Below are 26,742 nucleotides of genomic sequence, written 5' to 3'. Positions count from 1 at the left end.
CCAAGTTAAAGGGGCAGTGTTTTTGTTGGACTGAATTGTTGATGGCTGTAGTAGAAAGAAATATTAATCAACTAGTTACAAAAGGCTTGTATGCTTCGTTATTTGAAAGGGCAAGGGCACCAATGCATTTTCTCCTGGGTAAAGAGCATCCTATCATGAAAATTTTAATTTCTACTGGAGCATTTCAAGGGGGCATGAAGGCAAGCACATTTGTTGTCTACGTGAAGTATATCATCAGACTTGGAACACGTTTTTTTTTTTACCAGGGAGTGCAAACTCTAAATCCGGTTCAAAATTGACCCGGCTTTCGTGGGGTCCTTAACGATTTATGGATCAGTATGACCAGTAATCATGTCAAAATAACACAAAAATGGGCCAAACTAGTGCTGAATCGGAGTAGAAAACCATTTTTTTTTTTTTTTTTTTTTACACAAATTTCCCAGTTAGTCTGACCCAGTTATTGGTCAGGCCCCCTGGTACCCGTAATCCGGGCCAACCATTATGGTGAACAGGGAACCAGGTCAAAACAAGGTGTTACATATTATAATCATTAATTTATTTCGGTCTTCGCTAAGCGTGTTGCCAAAGACCGATGGAGGTCTGCTAATCCATTTGTGTCCAGCAGCAGCACACGAAACGTTACTCGTGGAAAGTCTATACCCACAGTTGATATCGCAAACGCATTCTTTAATCAAAACTTCCCTTAAAATTGAGCAGCGCATTTTTTAAGCCCTTTTCAAATAAACAACCAGTCGTTAGGCTCTCCATCAAATCCTCCCCAATATAAAATGAACACTAACCAGATATCAACACGTGGTCTTTTTTATGAGGGGGGATTGAGAGAGGTTCATTATTTTAGATGAGAGCTATACAATTTATACATCATTCAGGAATGCAATCAAGGAAAGGGAAATAAATGAGTTGATGCCTTTGGACTTTGCAATCCTGTCAAGGGATCTTTTATAGTAGGAGACAAATCGTCATCTGTGGGGAATCTTGACTTCACTTGATGAAGCTGTACCTGTACTTAAAGACCGAGGAAGATGAGAGAGCAGCAGGATGAAGTAAGAAATATCGAGGGTGTCATCATCATCGTCATCACCCCCATCAGTCATCGCCGACGCCACGCTCTGCAAACCGAGAACGCATCCGTGATGATAGAGTAACTTTTGATGAAAAATGTTAGCGATCGAAACTCGCCCTATCATCATGCCTCGATGCGGGGGTGAAAACTCGCCAGTTGAAAGTAACAGCATAAATCAGAGAGGTGACTTAGAACCATTAAAGAAGTGTTTCCATAGTTCCCACATGGTAGAGAAATAAACATGGAGCAGGGTCCGTGGCGATACATGTAAACATACGTCAGACGGAATATCACCACAAGTGAATTCGACTTTGTAACTGGATTGTCTCAGACGCTGTAGTATGGGGGTGCTTTCAGCAACCCATCAGCTTCACAGGGGAACACTGGTTCAGGAATCATGACCACCGAGAAGATTCACACTCAAAACACTAACAAGTTTGAAATCACCATCGAGACACCTCGAGAGGAGACTAGCAGGGTAACGTCTCAGCATTCAACATGTGACAATCTCAGCGTGGAAGATGATACAAGACAGAACAAGACGCCTGACAAGGCTAGAGTGGAGAAGCCTAAGACTGGATCCAGGAGGCACTCCATCAAATGGGAGCAGAAAAGAAGTGGATCCCAACTGGATCATCGAGGGAAGACTTTATCGCTGAGTAGATCCAGATTAGCAGTAAATGATGCTCATTGCTTCATCAGATCAATAAAGGTAAATCTCATATAGGAGATTAGCTTAATCTCAAATCGTCTCTCCTTCTCTCAATGGCCGCGTGTACAACTTTCCCCCATATTATGCCGCGAAAAAGGTGCATCCTATGGTCAGTGCAAGACCATAACAAGTTTCAACTTAAAACCTTTGGATAATAATTTATTGCTTCTGTTCTATATTCCCAACATAAACAATCTTGTCGTGTACGGAGAGCTGTAAAATACGGCATGATGGGAACATAACGGTATAATATCAACGAACGCCCTATATACGTGTCTACCCCCCCCCCCCCCACCACCACCCGAGTGCATTTTATTTCCAATTGCTTTCAACCAGAAAAAGGCAAGTGATTTAAAAGGATTTTTTGTATACAGGAAATGGTTAAGGATAAAAAACACAATTTTTAAGTTTGAGTTCTGAAAGGAAGTTTGTGCTTTTTTTCTAAACTGTGAAAACAAAATGCGTGAGCAGTTGTTTTGTAAATGCATTTTAAGTGTTTTATGCTATTTCGAGAGGCTCTTTCATAAAGCAACCAAACCATGTGCCAGATAAGCTGCCACAAGACTCTTTCGAGCCTTTACAAAATGGCTGACGAAAGCAACAGTTGAAGTTTCAAACCTCAGCCCTATGGTGCTCCCATACACATTAGAAACCCATACATTGCTCAACTGCATATACAACTTTAGTTAAATAGTAAACATTAATTTATTAATGCAAGACACTGGTCTAGAATTGCAAGTGTAGTGGGTTCGAATCCCACCGCCTGAGTTACATGCCTGTGATTTTTATTCCAGAGTTCGGGCAAGTTTTGAGTATACAATTGCAACATCACAATTCGGTCAATCTGGGTAAAATCAAAATTAATATGCATACAACTTATTTGTTTACATTTTCCACAGTCAAGTTAATTTGCGATTTCCGACAGGGGCATGGTTACCTCAGTTATGGATGTACATTCACTCTCGTCTTTACCCGTCGTGCACCACGTTGCTGACGTATTTCCGCAAGGCGTGGCACGTTATGGTTTGGTCAAAGTATGAAATATGTAACGTATTCGAAGAGTTGATGGATCACAACATCCGACTCCGTTATTAAGTTATTTTGAAATTTAGGATAATATCATACATCAGTTATTTTTTTACAAATTTAAATTATAACCAATTAGTACGGCAGACGGGTATTGTCTTTGATAATACAAGTATGGAAACTGGCTCGCCGTCAGAGAATGTAATGAGACAGATATTTGGCTAGTACAAAGCCATAATAGCAGATGTGTCCTTTGTAAAGATATTGGTAACAAGCAATGGTAGCCATGTTTCAATTTTTGAAAATTGCTATAGTTATATATTCTACCTAGGTTTTATTCGTTTCAAAATTCAAATCTGTGATGGCCCTAGCCATTTCTTAGCATGTTTCCGATTGTGTGTGTCAAATTATGTGGCAATGATGCTTGTAATCAAAATGTACTCGCCCAACTGTTCCTCTCTGACCCACTTTATTACATGCCACCCTTTAAAACGGTTTAAATTGATCAGATCAACACAACATTAAAGAAGTAATCAAAATAAGACCTTTCCCGAAATAAAGTTCACACCTCCCATTAGCCTTGCGTTCAAGTCGCAACAAGGGGCAATTAGTGTGAACTTGCTGCGCTCACTCGGCCTTGGGTGTATAGCCTCTACCTCAAGTAATGGCATAGAAACACCCTGACACTTATAATCAATTTATTACTTGCGTCCGGATGCGAGTTTCCATGTTTATGGGAGTGAAGGGCATTTAGCTGTTATGAGATACATTTCTATGCAACAGAGGTACCTTAAGGGAAATGGGTAGAGATTGACATTATTATCACTATCATGATCACACTGTGCATGGTTAGACTGCATGGCTTGCGATCACAGGGTTGTGGGTTCATATCCTACCAAGCTAACAGCTGATTTCCAGTGACTAGAATAAGTGTTGTTGTTGTTAGTTACTGAATCACACTTTCTTGATTTGTGCAACGCATTGTAGCCGGGACTCCATGTTTGTAGGGAGGGAGAGAGATTAGTGTTTATATCACATTGTGGGAGTGTACCGACTTCAAAGAAGATCGCCCTTACCAACAAACCCATTTCATTTCCCCCTTTTTAAATAGTGGTCTTTGCCCACAACGCACCCAAAAGCCGATTAATATTAAATAACCAACAAATTGGTTGATGTTTATTGACGCGAAGCCTTGGTGTCATAATAGAGGGCGCCCTACTTTTTGTCGTTTCCGAATTAAGATGGCTATGACTTTAATAACGAAATATATCACAGACAAGGTTGTTTTGGTTTACTATGATTATTCTGCATAATATGATTCTATCACGAAATTATTATTATTGCCAATAGCCTGATGAATATCTGACGTTAAACTTCCAGGCTCGTGAATTAAGAAAAAAGACAGGGGACCAAGCTTATCAAAATATGGCAAAAATGAGTCAAGTAAAACGCACACATCCGATTTTAATTAATAACGGAATATGGATTAAATACAAGTCTACACTAGGAATACCACTGCTTGAGTTATAACCACAGAGGAATGGAACACTCACGTATACTTCACCTGTGTATGCACAGAACTTGGGACTGATTGTAACGAGTTCATTCGAAATTAATAAATCCATTTGTTATATTGTGTATATGAGCTGTTTTTCCCGGTTTAAAACTCGGTGCTGGCTAGCTTATATAGTACTGGCCAATGTTAGCATCCGAAACCAACCCAACGTGTCCGAAAGGCATTTGCGAGAGATTATTAAATAAATGTTATGAAAATAAAAATGTATTAGCCATTTCACATTGTTTTGGGTTATATAACTTGTAAAACTTCACCGTGAAAGACTATGCAGTTTAAAGGGAAACACCGGCTCACCGTTTACGCAATTTAGGGGTGTAGAAAATTGACACTGATAGTGTGTCTCAGTGACATGTGTGACAAATTTACAAGTGTGACAAATTGACACTGTTGGTGTCATGCGCCACCAATAGAAATTGATTGATTGGTCAATGGCTGGAATTTATAAGTAAATAATATTGGTGTTTCACCTCTTGAGTGTGCTCACAAACTTATAATAATGCTTAAAGGAAAGACTCTGAGTTTCTTTTCGCCGAAGACATTATTTTTGAGCATCCTTCGAACCTATCTCGTCTGAAATGCCCCCCCCCCCCTTGATTAGAAATCAATAAAAAGTATGTCAACAAATGCGAGTCGACAGTTTCCGGGTCAGCCTAACCCAAATATGGGTCAGGTTCAACCTCGTTCCCAAGGGGTGATCGATCTCGTCGCGCAATGTATCCCCTAGCATGCTTTACTCGCCAATAACGAGAGGTATCGATGCGGCGCGCTGCCAATGGTAACGAGGTTGTGGGTCAGGGTCAAATTTCATAAAGCTGTTAAGCAGAAACTTGACAAATTCAATTTGATAAGCAAACATTGAGTGGAGCACAAGCCACAAATGCAAACTTTTGGCTGGTAACCTGTGTCTGCTAAGCAATACTTATCTGTGCTTAGCAAGTTGTTGTGCTTACATAAAGGCTTTATGAAGTTGGGCCCATGTTATGACCCGGGACCCAGAATCAGTGTCAATTCTGACCAGTTTTAGAGAGTGCAGACATTGCAAGTAACACTGCTTGATTCAGTTATCAAAACAACCCCTGCCACAGTGGGTGGCTACAATAGGTCGATAAAAATGTCACTTTATGGCCCCACAACAGAGTGATTTATGATTAAAAATTACAGAGACGTAGTAATTATTATAAAATCACTAAGGACGTTCTGCCCCAACGCGATCATAAATTTAACAAGGTCGTTGTTGCCGACTGTAGCGTTCGAAACAAGTCTACGTTGGTTGGTGACATTGAATTATTAATAAAACAATACAAGTAAAAACCTTATGTCAACTCATGTGACGACCAAAATGTGCAATAGACCTTTTTATCGCAACGTCACAGTCCGAGGTTTTGCCAACCGAACCATATGTGAAACAAAATCAGATGGTCAAATTCCATGATTTTAATATCAAAGGCAACATCCCTCGAAATACTTTGCAAATATCTGCCCACTGTACTGCTGAAGAAAAAAAAAACGACGAGCAAACCTATAAACATACGTAATTGAACATGCCATACAACTTGTTTGTTACACATAAACATTGGATTTTTATACTATTCACAATGCCTTCTCTGGTTTCAAATAAAACCCACCGAGAAAAATCAATCCAGTTAGGTGATCACTAACAGTAAAACAATTTGAAAAACAATTAAAGTTTCGCCAGGGATTTTGTTGCACGTTCCTATAGTTTTGTGTATGGCAATAATATTGCGAAATAAGTAACTGTGATTGTCAACAGTTTTCCAGTGTCATTTCCTAGAATTTGAGAGTCGTTATGGATCTGTGTAAATATCATTGCTCCACAGGAACTCGGCAGAACTTTATAACTAGGTGAGCTTTCTGATTGAAAGCTAATCAATTTTCCACGAAAATAATCAGATTATCTTTAATGGTGTCTATTTAGGCCTAGTTTTGCAAGATTGAAGATAAAGTATATGCATTATGTCCACTTCACTTTGTATGGTTACATATTGCGTTGAAATATTTTTGCCTTAAAATTATTATTATTTTTTTTTCATTTGAAATGAGCTCAAATTTTCACAGGTTTGTTGAGATACACCAAGTGAGAAGACTTTTCTTTGACAAACCAGTAGTGTCCAGTGTTTTTTTAAAAACTTTCACAGGTTTATTTCTTCATTTGTTTATGTTTGGTCACAAACAGGAGACTTTAGAGCACACTTACCGGGTAAAAACACAAACAAGCGCTAACTGTTAAATGAGATGCATGCTGGTGGTATAGCTAGGGATCAAACGTGAGCGCTAGCTAGACCAGCATGCACCTTATTCAACGCATTCAGCGCACGTGTGCTGCTGCCACCTAGCGTCAAAAAGTCCCAAAGTGCCAACACAGATGGCAATGAAACTTGATACCAAGCACAATGGTCTGCTGAGAATTACTTATTGATTTGGCAAACATTAATATATAGGCCATAACCTGTAATCGGATGTATGCAAATATATTGCAGTGAGTGGGGTTCATCTTACAGCTTGCGAATTAATTGGGTTATGGGTACGGCTCAATGAAACAAAATTTGCATCTTCTTTTAAAACTTTGTGTTGAATTCAGCACCCTGCTTCTTTGATGAATTGAAGGCGTATGGTGATTATTATTCAATCAGATTTCTCTGTAGGCCTACTTGCGATCAATGGTTCGAAAGATGATATAATATGTTCGTAGAAAATGTTTATAAATACAAAAGTTGCCTTCGCAGCCTACCCCCCTACCCCCCCCCCCCCAACCCCCTCAACCCCCTCAAATAAAAATGTACCTTTTACACTATGAAACCAAAACACATCCAATTGTTCATGAATAATTTCTGTCACTCGATAATTATCGGTTGTCACTTCACAAAGCCTCTTCAGCTATTTCAGGAGTGGATAATAAAGTAATTTTTTTTAGTAAAAGGAAAAAAAATAAAATAAAGGGTTAATAGTTCTAACCACATTACACTTGACTGCTCTGGAACAACCCCACAGACTACCACCACACATTGTATTCATTCCTACGTAGACCACACGCGGACTAGACTGGTGTGTACGAACACTATGTAATGCACAGGCACTTTATCTAACATACAATGTGCAGCCAGTCGACCAGATAAAAACGTCTGGACCACTATCGGGATCATATTTCTTCCACATAAATTCCATATTTTTTCCTCGTCCACAACCACAGCCTATTGGAACAACAACACCCATGCGATGGCCTGAGTCTATGGAACACTTGTGTTGAACTTTTGTGAGTTTCTGTTGGGAATTATCGCCATTATGAAGTGATTATATCTGGAATTTTACTCCGCTCACGGGAAAAGAAAAGTTAAGTAAGTCTAATGTTTACATGCCACCAAGTTAATCGGTAGCAACTTGCGTGTTAATCTCGCTGTGTGGTGTGCGATGCGAGACACTAAAAAGTGTTTGGAATATTTCTACTGTGATTTTTTCTACCAAACAAGTCATGGGTTATTCCTCCTTTTCTTTGTAGGAACTGAAGCAGTCCCGTTTGGGTCTTCCATACTCCGTCACCATGTCAGACTCCGTGTCCGTGGCCGGGTCTTCAGTGGCCGGGTCGACCGGAGCTAGCAGCGTGTCGTCCGGGTCCGCTGTGGGGCCACCACCGGGCAGCGCCGGGGGTAGTACTGGTCCTCAACAGGGACTAGGGACCAATGGACGGTTGCTCATGTTATGTATGCGTGGAGAGTGGGGAAGTATTGAATCTATTCTTAGGAATGCAGAGAAGGGAGACCCTGAAATAAACAGAGCTGATGAGGTAAGTTTATTTATTATAATATTAATTTTTTTTAATGGATTGGTAGTGATTTTTGGAAAAGTTTCGTATGGCGCCACCACTTTTTCATTTGATATGAAATAATACAGTACCTAATTAACCTCAATGAGATATCCCTTTTTGTAAAAATGAGTGAAACCGTGGTGGCGCCATACGGAAAGTTATCCATGATTTTTAATTTAATAATTATTTGACCTACCTCCAAAAGTCCAATGGCAATGTTTTCATTTTAGTTATCACCGAGGACATTGCATAGCAAAACATTTGGACTGACCATTTTGTTGTACATAGCTAGGCCCCCTACTAAATCATATGTTTACATTGAGCAGCAAATGAAGATTTTTGAGTAGCAAACTGGTGGTTACTTCTAGAAACTAAGGCTCCCCCACTCACAGGGGAGCCTTATAGTTTCTAGATGTAACTGGTGGTATACGATTTATCATGGAGCAATAAACTAGTTTATTGCTCCATGGATTTATGAAGTATTTTGCTTTGCTTTACAATTACAATTATGACAATACAACTAACAAGGGAAATCTTTTACTGAACATTTATTAAAAAATTGGGGTGCATTTTTTACCCCACGTCAAGTTTCACACGAAAAGACATGGAATTATTTATTGAAATTTGTATTTTTATTTGTGTTTGTTTTCAATGCATCCAAGCAAACAAGGTCAATTGATGCCGTGATAATTAGGCCATGTACAGCTACCCAGTTACTACAGGCTGGGTAGTACTAGAGTAGGGGATAGGCTTACAACTTTTCAGAGCAATTATTTTATCAGGAACATTTCAAGCACATTATCCTCAAAGATTCCATGGCTGCCTCGATCCGTGACACTTAGCTTTACCGTTGATACATTATTGAAGGGGCCCCCAAGCCCAAAAGCCAAGTGGCTATTTATTTGACTACAAAACTACAGGTGTGTCTCTGTATTAATGCGATTGCAACTTCACAAGTACTCTGTTTGTGCGCCGGTCCGAGGTCGCCACACTTTTGTGTTCACTGTGTCACTTCAGTCGGTTTAAATGCCACTTTACCATTGCCATAGCAACCAAACAATGAAAGAAACGCTGACACTGTGACTGAAAACATCACACAGTCACAGGCCAGAAAATCTGCAAAATCACCCAGTGAAAAATAGTCACGGATTACTGATTTTTTGCAGGTGTCGCTTAGAGAAGCACTGGCATGGGAGGTGTGAACAGACTTCAGAATCATTATCCGCTTAAAAATCAGCCCCCAAGGGTGTATTGATGATTGTTTTGTTCATTTGTTGCCATTTTTCTGTGGAGAAGTTCCAGGGGATATGTATTTGAAAGATTCGAATGACCTTCCTAGTATAAGAACCAGCCACAGTGACGAGTTTTTCTTTCCCCCATAAATAATTTAATGAATAATTCATTTGTGAATGCTCAAAAGCCTGACGAATATATTACTGTGACCTCTAAAGAAATTGGATTATAATTTCTATATCATGTGCCTACGTTTAAAGGCTTTTAAGGGAAGGCCTTCATTTAGCGAAAACCGAGTGGGTATAATGGATAAATTGCTCTGTAATGCAGTGTTGTAGCCGCGGTGGGCGGTGGTGGGCGGGCCTGCCCAGGACTCAGGACTCTGAGAAAAATAGATTATGCTGCCCAGCACAGATTTCAAATACAGTGTAGTGTCCACTTTGCACTGGTCTGAGACACAGCTAATGATAAGGAGTGAGAAATAACACAATCCAAAGGCCATTCAACTTATTGCAAGGGCCCCGTGACACAAACAGTTTGGGAACCTGGCCCCACTTCAGCAATAATGGCCCCATAATTAAACATGAATAATTTTGTTGATCCCCTTGCCCTCAGTAGACTTCCAACAAAATTTGATTCACTGCGCACCACTAAAATTGGTCTAGCTACAACCCTGGTAATAATTATGTAAAGAACCCTTATTCAAACGGGAAGAGTTTCCTGGGGAAATTTGCTGGAAGTTTGGGTTAGAGCTTTTTACATTGGTGTTGTTAATCTTTGCAACTACAGAACTTGCAAGAATCTTTGGAGACATCAACCGGGGTTAGCATTTTCCCTTACATGTACCTAACCTTACATGTACTCTCTGTTTTTTCTTCAGGAAAATTGTGTTTTAAAAGTGTGATGATGGGTTAAAAAATCCCCCAGTAGTTTCATGGGGTTTTGACTGGGAATTGGCCCTGTCGTGTGAAAAGGTGCACTCAGTCAAATCAAAATTTGAGAACAAACCCACTGGCACTTTTCAGAGCAACCACATCTGAAAATTTACCTCAGATTATTCATCTGTGATTTCTCAGTTTTTTTCATGATTTCAAAATTTTCTCAAAGTCTACTTGATTTCTTTGAAATTTTCTCAACAGAAGTACGTATATCAAATCCCAATCATCAAAGTGGGAAAGAACTTCATCACATGTTGTCAAAACCTATAGCTTTGTATTATAGAGTCTGAGAAAATAGAATTAGCTGTTGCAAACAACTTACCAACCATTAGAGTCTCTATATTATAGAGTCTCTGAACCTTTTGGTTGTAGCATTGAGGTACTGGGTGTAGTGCCAAATTGCATCCAGCCTGATGTTGCATAATGCTATAAAACAATTGTAAATCCATCACTCAAAATGGCCACCTGTCAGCTGACCAGGTGCAGTAATTGAAGCTTTAGGCCAGCATAAAAGCCCTGGAAAGGAACAATTCTAGTGTTTTTCCCCACCCACTGACGGACACTTTCCATAAGATTTCTGATTTGTTCTTTAGGTTTTCAAATCCAAGTTTCATCCAAAAGTCTCAACAAACATCAATCAATGAAAAAGAGAAGACACGTACTTGTAGACAATTTCTGATCCAGTGGAATTTAATAAGCAACAAGTGCTTGTTTTTCAATTTTGATCTCTAAACCAGACTTGAATTTTTAGCTGTGAGAGGGCAACGCCATCTGTAGTTAAAGGGCACTTTCTTTGTAAAATGATGAGGTTTGAGGAAACTTTTCGTAGGGGCACCAAGGCCAAGTCCAGGGCAATAGGGATCATGGTATCTTTGTGATATACCAGTCCTGCTAAACACCATGCAAATCCTCCAAAAATCCTAACTCATAACTTCAGTGAAAACTCAAAAGACGATTCTCTTTCATTCTCTTTGTTTCATCCTTTAGAGTCAGCATAGGACTATGGGGCTGTAAACTACTCAAACTTATTCCACTCTTTGTTCCAATCTCAAAACCTTTCTTATCAGAAGCAATTATCTTCAAACTTGCAGAGCAATATTTTACCTTACAGGTCATGACCTTTGACCTTGTAGGTTGACCCTATGGTGTAGTTGACCTTGAGTGGATGATCCAGTCCAATACAATTTGATAGTGCTCTTTGGTTTCTTATTTAATGCAGTGTATAATGTATGTAGAATGTAACTTCTGGCTGTCTACACAAATATTTTCAGAATAGTTTTAGTTTGCCCCTAGGATGCTTAAAGGCAGTGGACACTATTGGTAATTACTCAAAATAATTAATAGCATAACAACCTTACTTGGTAATGAGTAAAGGGGAGCTGTTGATAGTATAAACATTGTGAGGAACGGCTCCCTCTGAAGTGACGTAGTTTTCGAGAAAGAAGTAATTTTTCTACCAATTTGATTTTGAGACCTCAGAATTAATGTAGTATTTGAGGTCTTGAAATCAAGCATCTGAAAGCACACAACTTCGTGTGACAAGGGTGTTTTTTCTTTCATAGTTATCTCGCAACTTCGACGACCAATTGAGCTCAAATTTTCACAGGTTTGTTGATTTGTGCATATTGTGTGATACACCCAGTGAGAAGATTAATCTTTGACAATTACCAATAGTGTCTAGTGTCTTTAACTTCATAGCGGACATTTATAATTACTTCTAATACTATTAGCATACTCAGCTTTCCTTCTATTTTGTGTATTCTTTATTCCACCTCAGGAGACAGGAATTACATCATTCATGCTAGCCGCAAAGGATAACAAAATAGTGATCTCAGAAAGACTGTATGAACTCGGAGCACACATCAACACAAAAGCAAAGGTAAGACCCAAAGTTTACTTCTAATTCCCCAGCCATGACACTTATGTCCCTTTAAGCAAGACACTTTAACCATTGCTTCGTCCTTCGGATGGGACGTTAAAGCCTTGGGCCCTTGTGTTGTGTAACGCAAGTAAAACGTTTAACCCAATAAGAGTCAAGACTTTGATATTATTATTATGAATTCTGACTTTGATAAAATGGGCTTGAGAGTCTTTGATCCAAGAATATCTTTCCCTTTGGCTTTTTTTTTTTTGAATTTTTTTTCAAAGGAACAACAGTTTTAGGAGTTGAGATTCCAAAAGGTATCTGAAAATTTTAAGGAACTTTTGTTTGTGGCGTGTCATGGTCAAAAGGCCTAGGGCAGTTGACTCTTGTGTCATTGAGCAAGAGACTCAACCATAAATTGCTTCTCTTAACCCAGGTGTATAAATAGGAAGCCTTTCTGGGCTGAGACATGTTGCATAATATCCTGTAGTGTTGACATGTTTCCTAGGGAGTTAAGACAGTTTGAGGATGCTTTGTTTTGTATGCTCTCCATGGTATGCTCTATGGCCAGATAAACATGGATATTTGTGTAATATACATGTACACCTTGATCTAGCTACAGTTTGCATACAAAGATAGTGCGCTAGACAAAAACATAGTACTATTCAGCGACTGTGTTCTCCAAAGTACAGTTTTCCGCCACCCAAACACCCGCTAAAACAACTTAGGACAAGTAAAAAATTTACCCAACTAGACATCCCTAATTTGGGAAGTATATAATTGACCACAAGCTGTTGGACTAGTGTAATTGACAAGCTAACCAGTCCTACTGGCTTTCCACTGGGAAAAATAATCAAGGGAAAACCATGCATCTACTAAGAATAAAACATTATAAGTCTGCTACTTTGCAAATGACTGTAATAAAAAATAAATTCTTTTTTTTGTTCACCCTAATAAAACCAACTGATCAAGTTACTAAGAATGTGAAGTGTTTATATCTCAACCAAACACAAACACAGCCACGGCAGTATTAAACACATTATTCCTCATTGTGTTTAATTAATACTCACAACAGGGAGTCAAAATTGCCTTATTCGAGATGCACTCGTCATAAAAAGGTGCTCCGGCCATCTGCCCAAAGTAAAGTCTGAGCGTCCCTGAGCGTCCGTCGCTAGGGAGGGCTTAGCAACGCGTCGTGTAATAAACCTGGATGGCCCCCCTTAGATCAGTTGACGAATGGCGCGCGATTGATTTTTGTTTTTAAAGTGGTATTTAATTACACCTCATCCAATGCAAGCTGTTGACACATGACGTTATTTGTGGTGTGGCAGGGTTCGATATTGAACCAATATTTATATCTGTGCCGTGATCTGTGTTCAGGGAGAATTTTTTAATTTATTTTTAATTAAAATGTACGGGGATGGTGTGTCTGTACTAGACAAAATGTAACACCGTAGAATTTTAACAATTGTATGTGAGGTTATGCATGGTGCAATAGGGTTTCGAATTGGTAACTGGAACACTTGCCTGTGTGTAGTAATTCAAGCAGTGGGCCAGCAACCTCCCATAACTAAGTCTTGCTGTGTCTTGTCTTATAGTGTTCATCTGAAGATTATTTTCTTATCTTTCCAATTCTTAAATCACCTTCTCTTTAGGTGTGTGTATTTAACATTGTTGAGGGTAAAAATATAAATGATACATTGTATGCGCACAATTTTTTTTATTTTCAGTTATTTTCTTCGAACTACCCACCAATTTTTAACACTGCAGTTTATTATTCCAAATGGCCATCCAGCCCTGTAATTGTATTAAAAAAACATCTCCGCTAGCGAGATTTGTTTCGTTAGAAATACAACACCCAAGATGTGAATGAATCGGCTACAGAACAAACGTCACCTCATTATTTATTAACACAACAATCTGTTGTAATCGCGCAGGTGTTTTTTTTAATAAGTTTTTTTTTTCAATAAACCCATAAATATCAATGATTTATACAAATGCACACTCTTGAATATAGTACCCTTCATCTTGAAACTCTCTGCCACTTCTTCCTATAAATTGCTGGATGCTGCAGTCTGTTTATTGACATTAGTGTTTTAAGGTTTAGGTTTGTTACAGTGAAGGCATTTTGCTGACAGTCTTGTGATAAATCGTAGAGGTCTCCCGTCAAACCCATGCAGGGCTTGATTTTTCAACAAATCAACAAATAAACAAGAAATTACTTTTAAAGTCATAACTCATGTTCTTCGATATCCCTGCTAAGATCTGTCATCAAACTTTAATAAGAGAATTTGTTTAACACCTTAAATCACATCAAGGAAATTGTACGTGCATTCTTTGTGGAGTATACATGTACATGTAGGCCTACCAAGTCTGTTTGTCAAAGTACATTGTAGACCAACTGCAGAGTCGAACTCTGGGAACTTTTTAGTGGTAACTTTGTGTAAAAGCTTTTGGATTTGATGTGCAACTGATATTTCCAAGACAAACCACGCGCCTTGGGGCCCCTTGAACAAATTTTCCAACGGAAGTACCCTTTGCTGTGTGGAAATGGCCTTGCCCCCTCAAAGATTAAATTACAGGTCTGAAACCACAATCATGGCCAGCTAGGTATTTTGTCTTTTTTATTTTATTTTATAAAACTGAATTTAAATTTTCCGTTATTTGACCCAGCCACCAATAATTTCAAATTAAAAAACCCAATCAAGTTTGTTTTAAGCCTCATAATAATGTAAAGTATGCTGTAAGGTTTAATTAATTATAATCATATCCACACTGCGTAACGGACAATTAGAGACCATTACTTAATGTGTTGCTGTAGGGCGTCTTACATAATTAATGACCAAAAGATGGGCATCGCAGAATGTAAGGTGATTAACCTTTTGTATTTTTCGCTCTACTTAAAAATGTTCTAAGACTAACAAGTGTATTGTTTGTTTAAAGTCAACAAGCTAAATTAAATTCTCAACACACTATTAGTGAGTCAATTTCAAAGTGGTTGTGCAGGGGCTGTTTTGTTCCTGAGCAAAACAGAATTTTGTCAGACTTTTCTGATGCAGCTGTTTTGCAGGTGTCTATATGGCAAGCAAGCAATGAACAATTTCCCTTGTATTGTTGTCGTTTTTGGCAAATCTGCATCCCAGTGCAGAGAAAAGTTGAGCTTTTTGTAAACTACATTTTAAATCGAATTTTTAGGAAATTTGAGGGGAGGGCGACACTGCTCTCCTTAAAATGCAATCGACACATCATGTCAAGTTGGAAAATGTCATAATTATGCGCTTTTGTGATCACAAAAGGTCCATAGCTTGTACACTATTTACACAGAGTTTACATTGGGACTACTTCAGTTATCCTGCACTTTGTGTTGCTAAGTATTGCACGTGTTCACTCAGGGACGTGGCTTATCAACTTTGTTCTCAGGGTGACACCAAAAACCGGCCAACAAAAGGTGATTTCTCAGTAAGTCAACAAGCAATTGATCACAGTCAAGTAGTCTCATTTTAACTACTGATAGAGAGATGTACATGTAAGCCTCTTGCAGTGTACGTAGTCCATCTCCGCAGTTGTTACGGCGGAAAAACAGTTCGGGTAAAATAGAAGCTGTCTTGAGAAGACTGGGCAATGTCCTCATGCTTGATTAATGATAAATCTTGGTCTTGTTCTCTGTCTCAAGTAACAGTAATGGATGCTACTACTCATCGTACAAAAAGGAACCAGACTATTTTTTCACTCAAGCCTCGATTTGGTTACATTGAGTTGAAGGGTAGAAAATCCAGAATCTTTAATATGGTCCCACTATGATGAAGGGAGACTACAGTGAAAGTGTACCGCTTTGACGGGTGTGAAAAATGAGCGAATTCGCAAACACTGAATCAAAGTTTATTCTACAATTTGGGGCCTACGTGCGTTCCATAGCTGATGTGAACTAAATGTATACAATCAGTTGATATATACCCCATGGATTGATTGATGAAGTATGTCGTGTGTGTTCACATACAAAAAAAAGTAGTTTTTGTCTGTGTTTACACATCAAACAGTGGGGACTGTATGTTTGTTAGTGACACAGTTTTCTCTGGTAAATTATGCAGTTGTGTGCTCTGTGTACAGTGAAAGGTCTGTGATTTGTCAGGTATTCTTCCAGATTGTGTTAAGGATTTATTTTTGCATATTTAGTCACCATTTTCTCAAAGAAGCACTTCTATACATAAAATCATATTTTTTGGATTTTCAACATTTTGGATGTTTTCATTGGAATAAATATTTTCCCCCAAGTTCAAACTATAAAATGCTATAGTTTTTTGACATTATTGTTGTAGTCATAGCACAAGATCAATTGCACAAAATTTACAGTTTTGAGTTTTCTTGGTTAGCCACACTTCGATTTGCTGGTTTTTTTTTACGTTAAAGGTTATAGCGCTGAAACAGTGCAAAAAACAAGTACTGGTACTCTAGGTTTTGAGTTTCCATGAAGAGGCACTTTTGAATGACCTAGATAAATTTGAGTTTTCTCGAACAGACACTTTCGTTTACGCATTGGTTTGTATCTTCAAATCCGGTTTTCTTCAAACAAGTTTTGCTGCAGGGGCTAAAATGTCTATTCGTGAAACATTGACGATGCACATTAAGAAAAGAAACACAAACACTTGTAGACAGGTTCAGATTATCCAATATACACACTCTGTGCCTAAGGGGCTTCGACTAAACATTGGATGGCTAGTTGTTCTCTTTGTTGTGATTTAGGTAACCTGCAAGTACTTCGAAACAAAACTTCCATATGATTTTTTTGTGTGGATCTCAATAATTTGAGGACTTTAAAGCAGGTGCATTTTTTTTCTTCATATTCTTTCTCTAAAACTACATTACATTTTATAGACGTTTAACAGCATTCAGCAGCTCTCCAGTGCTCTTTAAAAGAAAATTTGTTTTCATCTTTAACTTTTGGAGTAACTACAAAGTATACCCTGCCTTTAAATACACAAGTCCTTATCACTCAGCATGTAACTTGATCAATTACCGGTGTATTTACATAGCCCTCCCCCAACACTTTACATAACACCACTGATGTTTTGTGGACTGCCCCTCGAAGAGAAGTATTTGCCATTGATCCTGTTCGTGTGTCAACTCTTTTTTGTGAAAGGTAAATAAATTGTAAGTTTGTACAACAGTGAGTGCCCCTTTGTGCACGAATGGCTTCTGTTTCCTCAACATCCATAAGCCTGTCAATAAATAGTATAGAAGCAAACATTTCAACAGAATTTGTTTGAGTGAGAAAATGTTAGGAATGATATAAAAGTAGGCTTTCTGGTAAAAATTACTAAATTTGTTGTATTATCTATAACTTTTTATTTTTTATTTTATTTATTTGTTATAAAAAATAAAAAATAAACATAACTCATTTACAACTTTTTTTATTTGCATTAATTTATTTAGTTTCATATTATTTTATACTCTGTTTTTATTGTTTTATTTTTTTATTTATTTTTTATTTATTTATTTATTTTCTTGTGTGTGTGTGCGTGTGTGTGGGGGGGGGGGGGTCTAAATTGCACTGCCTTAAAACATGAAGTGTTAAAATATTCAACAATTCTGTCGTGGTCTGGCATCACTGTGCACCCTCTCACACTGTGTCCCTTTCAAGGTGACATTTTGCTTTCCCTCATAAAATTCATTTTGAATAACAAGCCCAATATTTAATGTAATAATTTTGTGACAGGTGTGTCTTTCATGACGCAACTTAGCAATTTTTAAAATGTAGGCCTGCACTGTTATTATTTTGTATTAGTAATAAAATCACAGAAAACTTTTTTCTTAACCAGGACATTTTTTACAAAGGTAATGCTTTATGCTTTATAACCCACGATTCGAATCCCATTCGAGTAATATGCCTGTGATATTTTTTCACAGGACTCCGACTGAGGAAAGTACCGAGTATACAGTGATAACACACACATGTATCGGTGTATGGGTAAAAAAAAAAATTTCTTTATCCCTGATGCAAATTTAACATCTACTTTATACCTTTAATGTACTTCATCTGTAAGACAATTTTAGGGGAGAAAACCAATTATAGACAAGTGAGTTGCTGAAGGACACACTACATGGTACTTGCTTGGGATTCTAATCCATATCAAATGACTTTATTATGTAACCTTGTTCACCTAGTAATTTTGTTGCTTAATATTTTGTAAACTATTAATCCACAAGGGAAACTGACTGGGTAATTTGAAATAATTTGGGGTTGAACAAAGACAAATTGACTTTAGCTGGATTTGAACCAACAACCTCCAGAGTAACATGCTGACGCTCTACCAACTGAGCTATCAAATCCTTTGTTAGTGGTCTCCCTTAGTTTATATTTTCAATCTCACCATCAAATTTTCTTTTTTAGAAAGAGAAAACTGTTTTCAATCTGCTAGTGTTTCAAACATGTTGTTTGTTGCAGCCGTTGCAGCAATGAAGAAATGCTGGATAAAGGCCATGCCTTACACCAAGGCAGTGTGCTTCTGTTGCCCTGGTCTTGGCCTTTTAGTCCCTTTCAATGTTTCCCATTCTTTAATATTTTCTGCTCTTTGCAAAGATAAAATTCCAGGCCTGCGGATAATATCTTTAACCTCCAGCTGTCGATTTAACCAAACTCTTCCTAAATTAGGATTAATCTTAGGACTTAAGACGAGTTAGTTCCAGAACCATATCAGTTAGGACGCATTAAACCCATCCTGAGTTAGGAAGAGTTACTGACATAACAAGTATGGGCTTAGTTACCCTTAGTTAATCCTAATGTTTTGCGAAATTGGCTGCAGGGCACACATTTTTGTGAGAAATTTCTTTGATTTCATCTTATGAAAAACAATCAACAAAAGTCAGTCGTAACATTTCACCATCCATTACAATCAACTGTAAGTAATTTCCCCGCATCACAAAACAAGAAAGAAGAAAAAATTCCATTGAATACCGAAACAAAAGACCAATCCCTCCTTATCCAATTTACCTCCCATGCCTCGTGCCATGACTCCTTTCCCATGCGAGTTCCGGCCGATCGGAAAGGAACTCTCCCAAATTGCTTTATAAATCAGAATCACAGCTTGCTTGGTTTTCTTGTTGCACTCGTGATTGATCTTACAAGAGTTGATAAGAAAGCACTGTGCCGCGGTATGTGCCATCAAGACCTCTGATTGGGGTCATGCCATTTTTTTCCTCTCTCTCATTTCCCCGGAGGCTGACACCTGATAAATTTTAACCAGCTTTGTGTCCCAGATACACACACTTTTAACAAGAAACCTGGTAAAACTAAAATCACATCCATGTTAAAAAATAGCAATTTCTAGTCATGTGAACACTATCCTGGTGAAATAATGCCCATAGACACTTGGTTTTTTTTTAAACGAGATCCAGGTTCCTCCATATGGCTTTGTGTCCCAGACTCACACACCACACATTACACAAGACCATTTTTAAGAAACTTTTATGAAAATCACATGTTCAAAAATAGAAAACTCAGGTTGTGTGAACACTGTCATGGTTTTATCTCGCCTCCCTGGTTTTATAATAACCAAGCTCGGAAGACCCAGTTAAAGACCTCTTCAAAACATATGTACAATGTATTAATAGGAATAATGAAACTGTCCTTTTCACATCCGTGCCTCATCTACACTGGACTCATTTAAAATCGCTCTAAAAACACACTTATTTAAGTCCAACTAGTCTTTTCAGTTTCTGCTATTTCATCCCACTTTTACTTGTAATTCACTTCACTTCCTGTTCAGCGCTTAGAAACCTTGCATTAAGCGCTATATGCATGTTATTATTAATTATTATTATTATTACAATAACCAAGTACTCTTGCTATGGCAATCTATGTACAAGATCGAAACAAGAATTGTTTTCATTTCTTGAAAACCCAAATTATTTCCAACATGATTGTAAGGTACACCAAGATGGCAAACTTTCAGACATTTGTCACAAGTTTGCGGGTATTCTGCACTATTGTACCCATTTGCAAGCAACTTGTTGATCATCTCATCTGGGTGTTTCTGATCAAGGAGTTTTACAGAATTGCCCCTGACAGCATCAAATGCTCTCATCTCACTGTAGTCTTGCCTTGAGGGTCAAATGCTTTATCCTGCAGTGAAGAACACATTCATTGTCTTCCAGTCGGCGGACTATCAGCGAAAAAGAACTGGACAATGACATAACCACATTATTGATTTGGTTTTCTTCTTTGAATGCAATAAATGCCACCTGTGTGCCCAGCTTGTGTAGAAAGGCTCTATAGTCAACAAGTGCCTCACACCTTCCCCCATGGCCACACATCTCATCTCAAACAAAGATAATAGCAACAACTAAAAACGGAGACCACCAACATTAGGGCCCTACCTTGAGGTGGCTCCGTTGGTTGAACCATGGAGGAAGAAAGTTGAACGTTGAAGTTCCCCCTTTGAAGTTCCCCTCTTGTAAAGTTTTCATTGTTCAACCCAAAATTATTTTGAAAATTTCTCGGTCAATTTCCTTTGATTCTTGATACAAAAAAGTTGCATACTCCTAAAGGTGATCCCTCAACTGCCTCTTTCCAAGTTGTATCATAAACCTGGTGTGATCCCTGGCTACACAGTTAACTGTTTAATGGCTTCTGACTGGCACCTGCTAACAAAGATGTTCACAAAATGGGGAAATTGCCAACATTAGGGTTGGAATGCAAGTAGCTGTAATAAATTGGTTGAACACCTGTCGTTAATCTGGAGGTTGCAGGTTCAAACGCTGCTCTATACATGTCATTCTTTGAGCCAAATTTAACTTAAGATACTCAGTCAACTTCCTTTTTTGTTTTTTTTCTTGATACTCAAAACACAAAATGTCACATCCCCTTAAGGTGATCAGTCTGCTGCTGCCAACAACTAGTTCAATATCGAGTATGTAAATGGCGTACAATTCTTATTATCAACAGTTCCACTTTTTAAAATACAGCTGTGAAAACCTAAACCTATTTCTCAAGTACCTGTAGATACTTATGTCAAATGAAACTGCTGCTATTTGTGTCCTCCATCCTTTTTAATAATTTATTTGAGTTCAACTAACATTGTCCCCTTGAAAAAAAAAACCGAAAGCCTTTTATCCCCATCGCGTGCAAAATTAATGATAGGCAAGTTCGGCTACAATAAAAAACTCACTTAACTTTAATTGCGCTACTAATCATTTTTGTCATTCTTCATACATTGTATGTACACATTGTGTTTAGGCCATTTGGGCGTATTGCTTTGGCCCAATTGGCAAATTACAGTTACGATCTGAATGTTTTATAATGCAGTTGAAGGCTTATTCTGGGGAAAAGCAAAGAGCGGCAAGGCATTTTTCTTTTCCTCTATGAAGGAAGTACACATTTCTACTGTAATGTTTCAGGGGGAACCGATGCAATGACCAGGGGGCACGTAACAGTGCAGAAAATTGTATAGTGCCCTCAAGAAACACGAAACTCCAGTGTGAAATCTAAGAGTCTTTGGTCTAAGTTAACATTATTCCTTACCAAACTCTCGTTTTAGTTGAGTTAGTACTTCAGTTCTTTACAAGCTCAAAATACTGAGCGGTGTGGAATTATACATTGGCCTCTGTTGCCCTCGTCTTGGCCTTGTTGCCACTTCAAAACCACCCATATATTTTTCAGTGGAATTGCCCATTTATAAACTAATAATTGCCTTGCCCTCTCAAAAGATGAAATTCCAGGCCAGATAACTGGATCAATCCAGATCTGATACACTGTACTTCACAGAGGCAAAGAGGGTGACTGCCTCTTTACCCCCTGGTCGTTGCCTTGGTGCTCTTGAAATGCTACAGTACAAGTTTACAATTTCCTCATAGGGTGCCCTTTACCAAGGAGAAAATGCCTTGGTGCCCTTGCTCTTTCATAAACGAAGCATACAGGCCTGTCCATCCACTTGATTTTCGACTGCACAACATATCGACCTGTCTCCCTTGAAAGTATCCGGTCGGTCGTATCATATACAGTGGATGACTTTCAAGCTAAACAAAGCATTGGTCACATTACGAGGCTCAGGAATGTTGTAATAATGTCTCCGCAGTGGAAATGAAGAAATCCCTGGTATTCATGTTCGAGATGCTTCCTGGACCCCCAATGAATGCTTGGGGAAAGCCTGCCGGGTCACCGTAACCCAAAACTGGCTGAACGATAACGGGTTTTGTTGATGTTTGTTAAAGCGAGGGATGGTATGATTTTTCCGTCTGCTATAGGAATATTTTCCTGTTCCCAATTTAAAGATAAATCTTCTTACATGTAGATGCTTTAAAATGTATAAGCAAAAAAGCAAGGTACATACAATCAAATTACATGTTGCATTAATGAAAATAGGCCAAGGGTACACAAATATTGACACTTGACTGTTAAATTGTAGTTTGATTTCTAGAGCTAATATGTACTTGGATGCGTTATGTTGTCTTTCACCTATCAGTTGTAGTCCTAGTCAGTTATAATTTTGTTCGCTTGAAAACAAGTTAGCCCCATTTCATAGAGATGTTTGAGCACTAACAAGGTTAGATAAGCCTCATTCAAGCTAAACGGAAAGTATTTTCTGCAGTGCTACATGTGTATGAAACAGGGTCACTACTATAGCACTCTCGAATTCACAGTTTGCATTGCACTGTAGAAGTATCCAAGTCGTGTGTGATTTGTGTTACTGGCCCTTCTGGCAGGGGCCACTGACAATGCCATACTTGACCTCCTCAAAGTTCAAGTTCATGCAGTCACTACTCGGAGGAGTCTTTGACTGGTGGTTTAACCGGTACTCTGCTGGTTCCCAAGGTGTGGGTATGCCTCCCCGCTGTTCCAATGGGAGGACCTCACAGTGCAAGGACCAGCAAGTAGAGCTGTCAACCGGTGAATTAAAGGGACGGTACAACACCATAGTTGACTGCCTGCCTCTAGAGTTGAACAGCATGTGTTTGAACAACCCCCTCATCGATATGTGCTAAGCACTGATTACTCTGTACTTTCTCCCCGAGTCCTGTGAAAATAAAATTCGGTGGGATTAGAATCCACAAACTCTGCCATTGTAGAGCCCGTCGATTTCACCAAACTCTTCCTAACTTAGGATTCATCTTAAGACTTAGGATGGGTTATCCGAAGACGTAGGACAAAGTCCGTTCTCGAGTTAGGATTAATCCTAGCGTTTTGTGATATCGGCTGCAGATGTCTTTCCACTAGAACACCAGGCTTGCCTGTAGTGGTACAAGTAGCTAGACAAGGTTTGGATTCTATATTTTAGCAGCAATACCACGATCATATACGTTGACGAAAATTTGCATCAGGGATAGAGAATATTGTTAGTGAGCTATCCCTACAGCGATGTGTATTAATCGCTGCATACTCAGTACTTTTATTACATCTGACATTTGTTATTATTTCATTATCGTCCAAGGAAAGTTATTTCAAGTAAACGACAAAAGTCATTCTTTCTAGTTTCTGAAGTTGCAAGGAGAAATGCACCCATGATGACATCTTGGGCTGTATTCTGGACACTGTTAGGAAAAACTGTATAACTAATGAGCTTTTTACTTTGAAAATAATCCATATTTTGTTCAATAACTACCAATCCTGTACTTTATGTATTTTTTTGATGGAAACTTCCAGCTGTTTGAGAGTTTGCTTCAACGAATTGATTTATAATGAAGAATCTTTGGAATCCCTTGGATAAACGGACCCCAAAACAAAGCAGCCTTTCATACAACTCTCGGGACTGCCCCAGAAACAATCTCAATCTTTTAGGACTGGGTTTTTTCTTGGGGGGGTTATAGGAAGTGGAAAGTTCAAGTAATCACTGGCCCTGCGCCAAGTACAACACCATCTAGCACTAGAACTGTTGGAATGACCTGTAAAAACTAGCTCTCCTGTATTTTAAAGTAATGTTCAGTACTTGTTTTGATGGACAGTGTTTGTATGGAGTTGGTGTTTTAGGGGGGCTGTTTCTGTCTCAAAGTTTGAGATGAATCAACTGACTTGAAAGGAGCCTATTCGCAGCAGGGTGTGGGTTAGATACCTGGTCATGACACGTGTGCCCTTGAGCAAGGAACATAACCATAATTGCATCGTAAAAGTTTGCTCTACCACTCCAGACAGGCTCTTAGTGTATGGCCCTTTTTTAAATCGGCGTTGGATTCGGTTCCGTTCTCTCGTCTAAAGCCCTAAGCGCGTATACCCAAAGCACACGCAATTGTCAAACAAAACAGCGGGGCCAAGCTACATGTAGCCTGAGCCGAATCCAAAGCCGAAGCCGTCGTTTTGAAAAGGGCTTATGATACCCATGCCTACATCCTTACAGACTGTGAATGGGTATATAACCTTGCTTCCTCCAGGAGTAAGGTAGCAGTTGAATTGCAGCTCTCACCTTGCTTAAAATGTCTAGAGTCCCTCAGTCAAAGCTTCTGAATTAATTAAAATGAAGGACTGGAGTTCCACAAAGCTCAAATTTTCCCCAAATTAAGGACTAGAATACCAAAAAGCTAAATTTTTCTTAAAATGAATAGCTGAAGTTCCACAAAGATCTAAGTTACGTTCTTACGTGGAAAGTCCAGGTACCATTAAAACTCCAGCAAAGTGGTCCCCCACATCCTCCAGGCATGACATACCTGGCAGCCGAGACTGGTTTTAGTCTTTCTTTGTGTGTTCTGTGATGTAGAAGTTAATCTCACACATGTTGACGGAGCTCCATTTCACTTTAGAGTCAACATGCCAGGGGTTTCAGGCAGTCTGTTGTTTTCTTTCACCCAAGTTTCCAATAAATTCTGATGTAAATTACACCACTCATCCTTTGGAGACCATTCATTGTTTTTTAATCATCAAAAACCCATCATCATTAAATAATGCTTTATCATCAAATTTGTGTTGCCATGTGAAATAAGTCAACATAATAATTTTAATGTTAACTGGATATGTACATGTAGAATCGGTAACTGTAGTAGCCATAACAGGTGGTTGAGTACTGTTCAATGATCGCACTGAACAGCAAAGACCAGAAGTAAGCAAAAAGTCATATTGGTTTTTACCCATACACCCATGTGTGTTAGCACTGTATACTCAGTACTTCCCCGAGTCCTGTGAAAAAACATCACAGGCATATTACTCAGGTGGGATTCGTACCCACTACCTTTGCTATTCTAGAGCAGTGTCTTACCAACTAGACTACCGAGGTTGCCCGGTAGCTAAAGGCAGTTCGAATCCTATTTTTTATCCCGAGGCAAATTTAACATCTATTAAAGCCATATTAATAAGGAATTTTCATTTGATCCCAGGGATTAAAGAGTGAAATTAGCTCGGGAAGTTATTCATTTGCAACAAGAATTATTTTAAACACTTTTCAATGATCATCATTGCACAGTAAATAACACAGACCAGAAAGTGAGTAAAACAAATCGTAATAAGGAATTTTCATTAGATCCCAGTGATTAAAGACTGAAATCACCTCGGGAAGTTATTACTTTGCGACCGAAAAAAATAATTCTGAACCAACTTCCTGACTGACACTATGAAGTGCTCTCGTTCACCTCAAGCCTGATTGATTGTGGTTTCCTTCTGCAGTGGTTTCTACGGCTACTAAATATTACATTGCACTCGATACCGTCGCGATGGCTACACGTCAAGTGTCGCAGACCGAACCACCTGCCAGCGTATTTGCCGCGTAAACCCTTCTCCGTTATTGATTCCATTGTTTGCGGACAGACCATGATTATTATTTTAAAATGATTTATGGAGTTGCTCACAGGTAGCTCTGGATTTTCTTTTAGTTGCTAAAATTGCTGTTTTAAAAAAGCAAACCTGGAAGAATTTTAAGTTTTTACAGGCCTACAACACACAATGTACACTGTACACTATTGATTTCAAAATGAGAACACAATGATTTATGTTCTGGAACAGGTTTTAATTTGCACATGCTCAGAACTACGTAACCAATGGAAATTTACCTGGTAAGTCTGCTGCCACCTAGCATTCCAAAGTCTCCCATTGGACCTGCTGGCCAGTCAGTAAAAAAGTTATGGGCAATCCCTACTTGCTGTTTGTTTCTCATCTCATGGTTTAAGACCCCCACATTTGGACGAGAATCAAATTCAAAAAAGTAGCTTAAAACGATACCAATCATGCTTACCAGAAAAAGGTTACCAGCCAAACTACCGTGTCATGTGTACAATTTGTGACTGGCATCCTGCTCATTGCTGTTAAACAGGAGGTTGTTTAAAGCAATATTTTCTGTTTAAGCAGCTCTATGAGAACTTTACCCAGGGATTTATTGAGTTACTGCAGATCCTATACTTGCGTCACACTCAACCTTGATGCATTACTTTCATCCCACTTGCTTTCCCTCGTGCTTGGTGTTCAGTGAAACAGAGAGGAGGACGAGACACAAACAAGACTAGGGGAGAACCCCAGGCTGTTGCTGACACGTTTGGGTGTAGTGGTGATGGTGTTGTTGATAAATTTATAACGAAACGAG

At 38.7% G+C, this 26,742-nt stretch overlaps 1 protein-coding gene across 1 annotated transcript in view; it reads left to right on the top strand.

The window, feature by feature from the left end:
• The first annotated feature begins 7,536 nt into the window (after nucleotides 1–7,536).
• The window catches only part of LOC117304703 (serine/threonine-protein phosphatase 6 regulatory ankyrin repeat subunit A-like), a 57,731-nt gene continuing 38,525 nt past the window's right edge, over nucleotides 7,537–26,742 (top strand). The window contains exons 1-3 of the mRNA XM_033789299.1: nucleotides 7,537–7,751; nucleotides 7,913–8,197; nucleotides 12,167–12,268. Of these exons, the coding sequence (XP_033645190.1) occupies nucleotides 7,955–8,197; nucleotides 12,167–12,268 (345 nt within the window). The 5' untranslated portion in view covers nucleotides 7,537–7,751; nucleotides 7,913–7,954. The remainder of the gene's footprint in view (nucleotides 7,752–7,912; nucleotides 8,198–12,166; nucleotides 12,269–26,742) is intronic.

This window comes from Asterias rubens, chromosome 21 (assembly GCF_902459465.1).
Source record: "Asterias rubens chromosome 21, eAstRub1.3, whole genome shotgun sequence".
Taxonomy (NCBI): domain Eukaryota; kingdom Metazoa; phylum Echinodermata; class Asteroidea; order Forcipulatida; family Asteriidae; genus Asterias; species Asterias rubens.
Note: the sequence above shows the minus strand (reverse complement) of the source record. Positions and strands in the feature narration are given on the sequence as shown.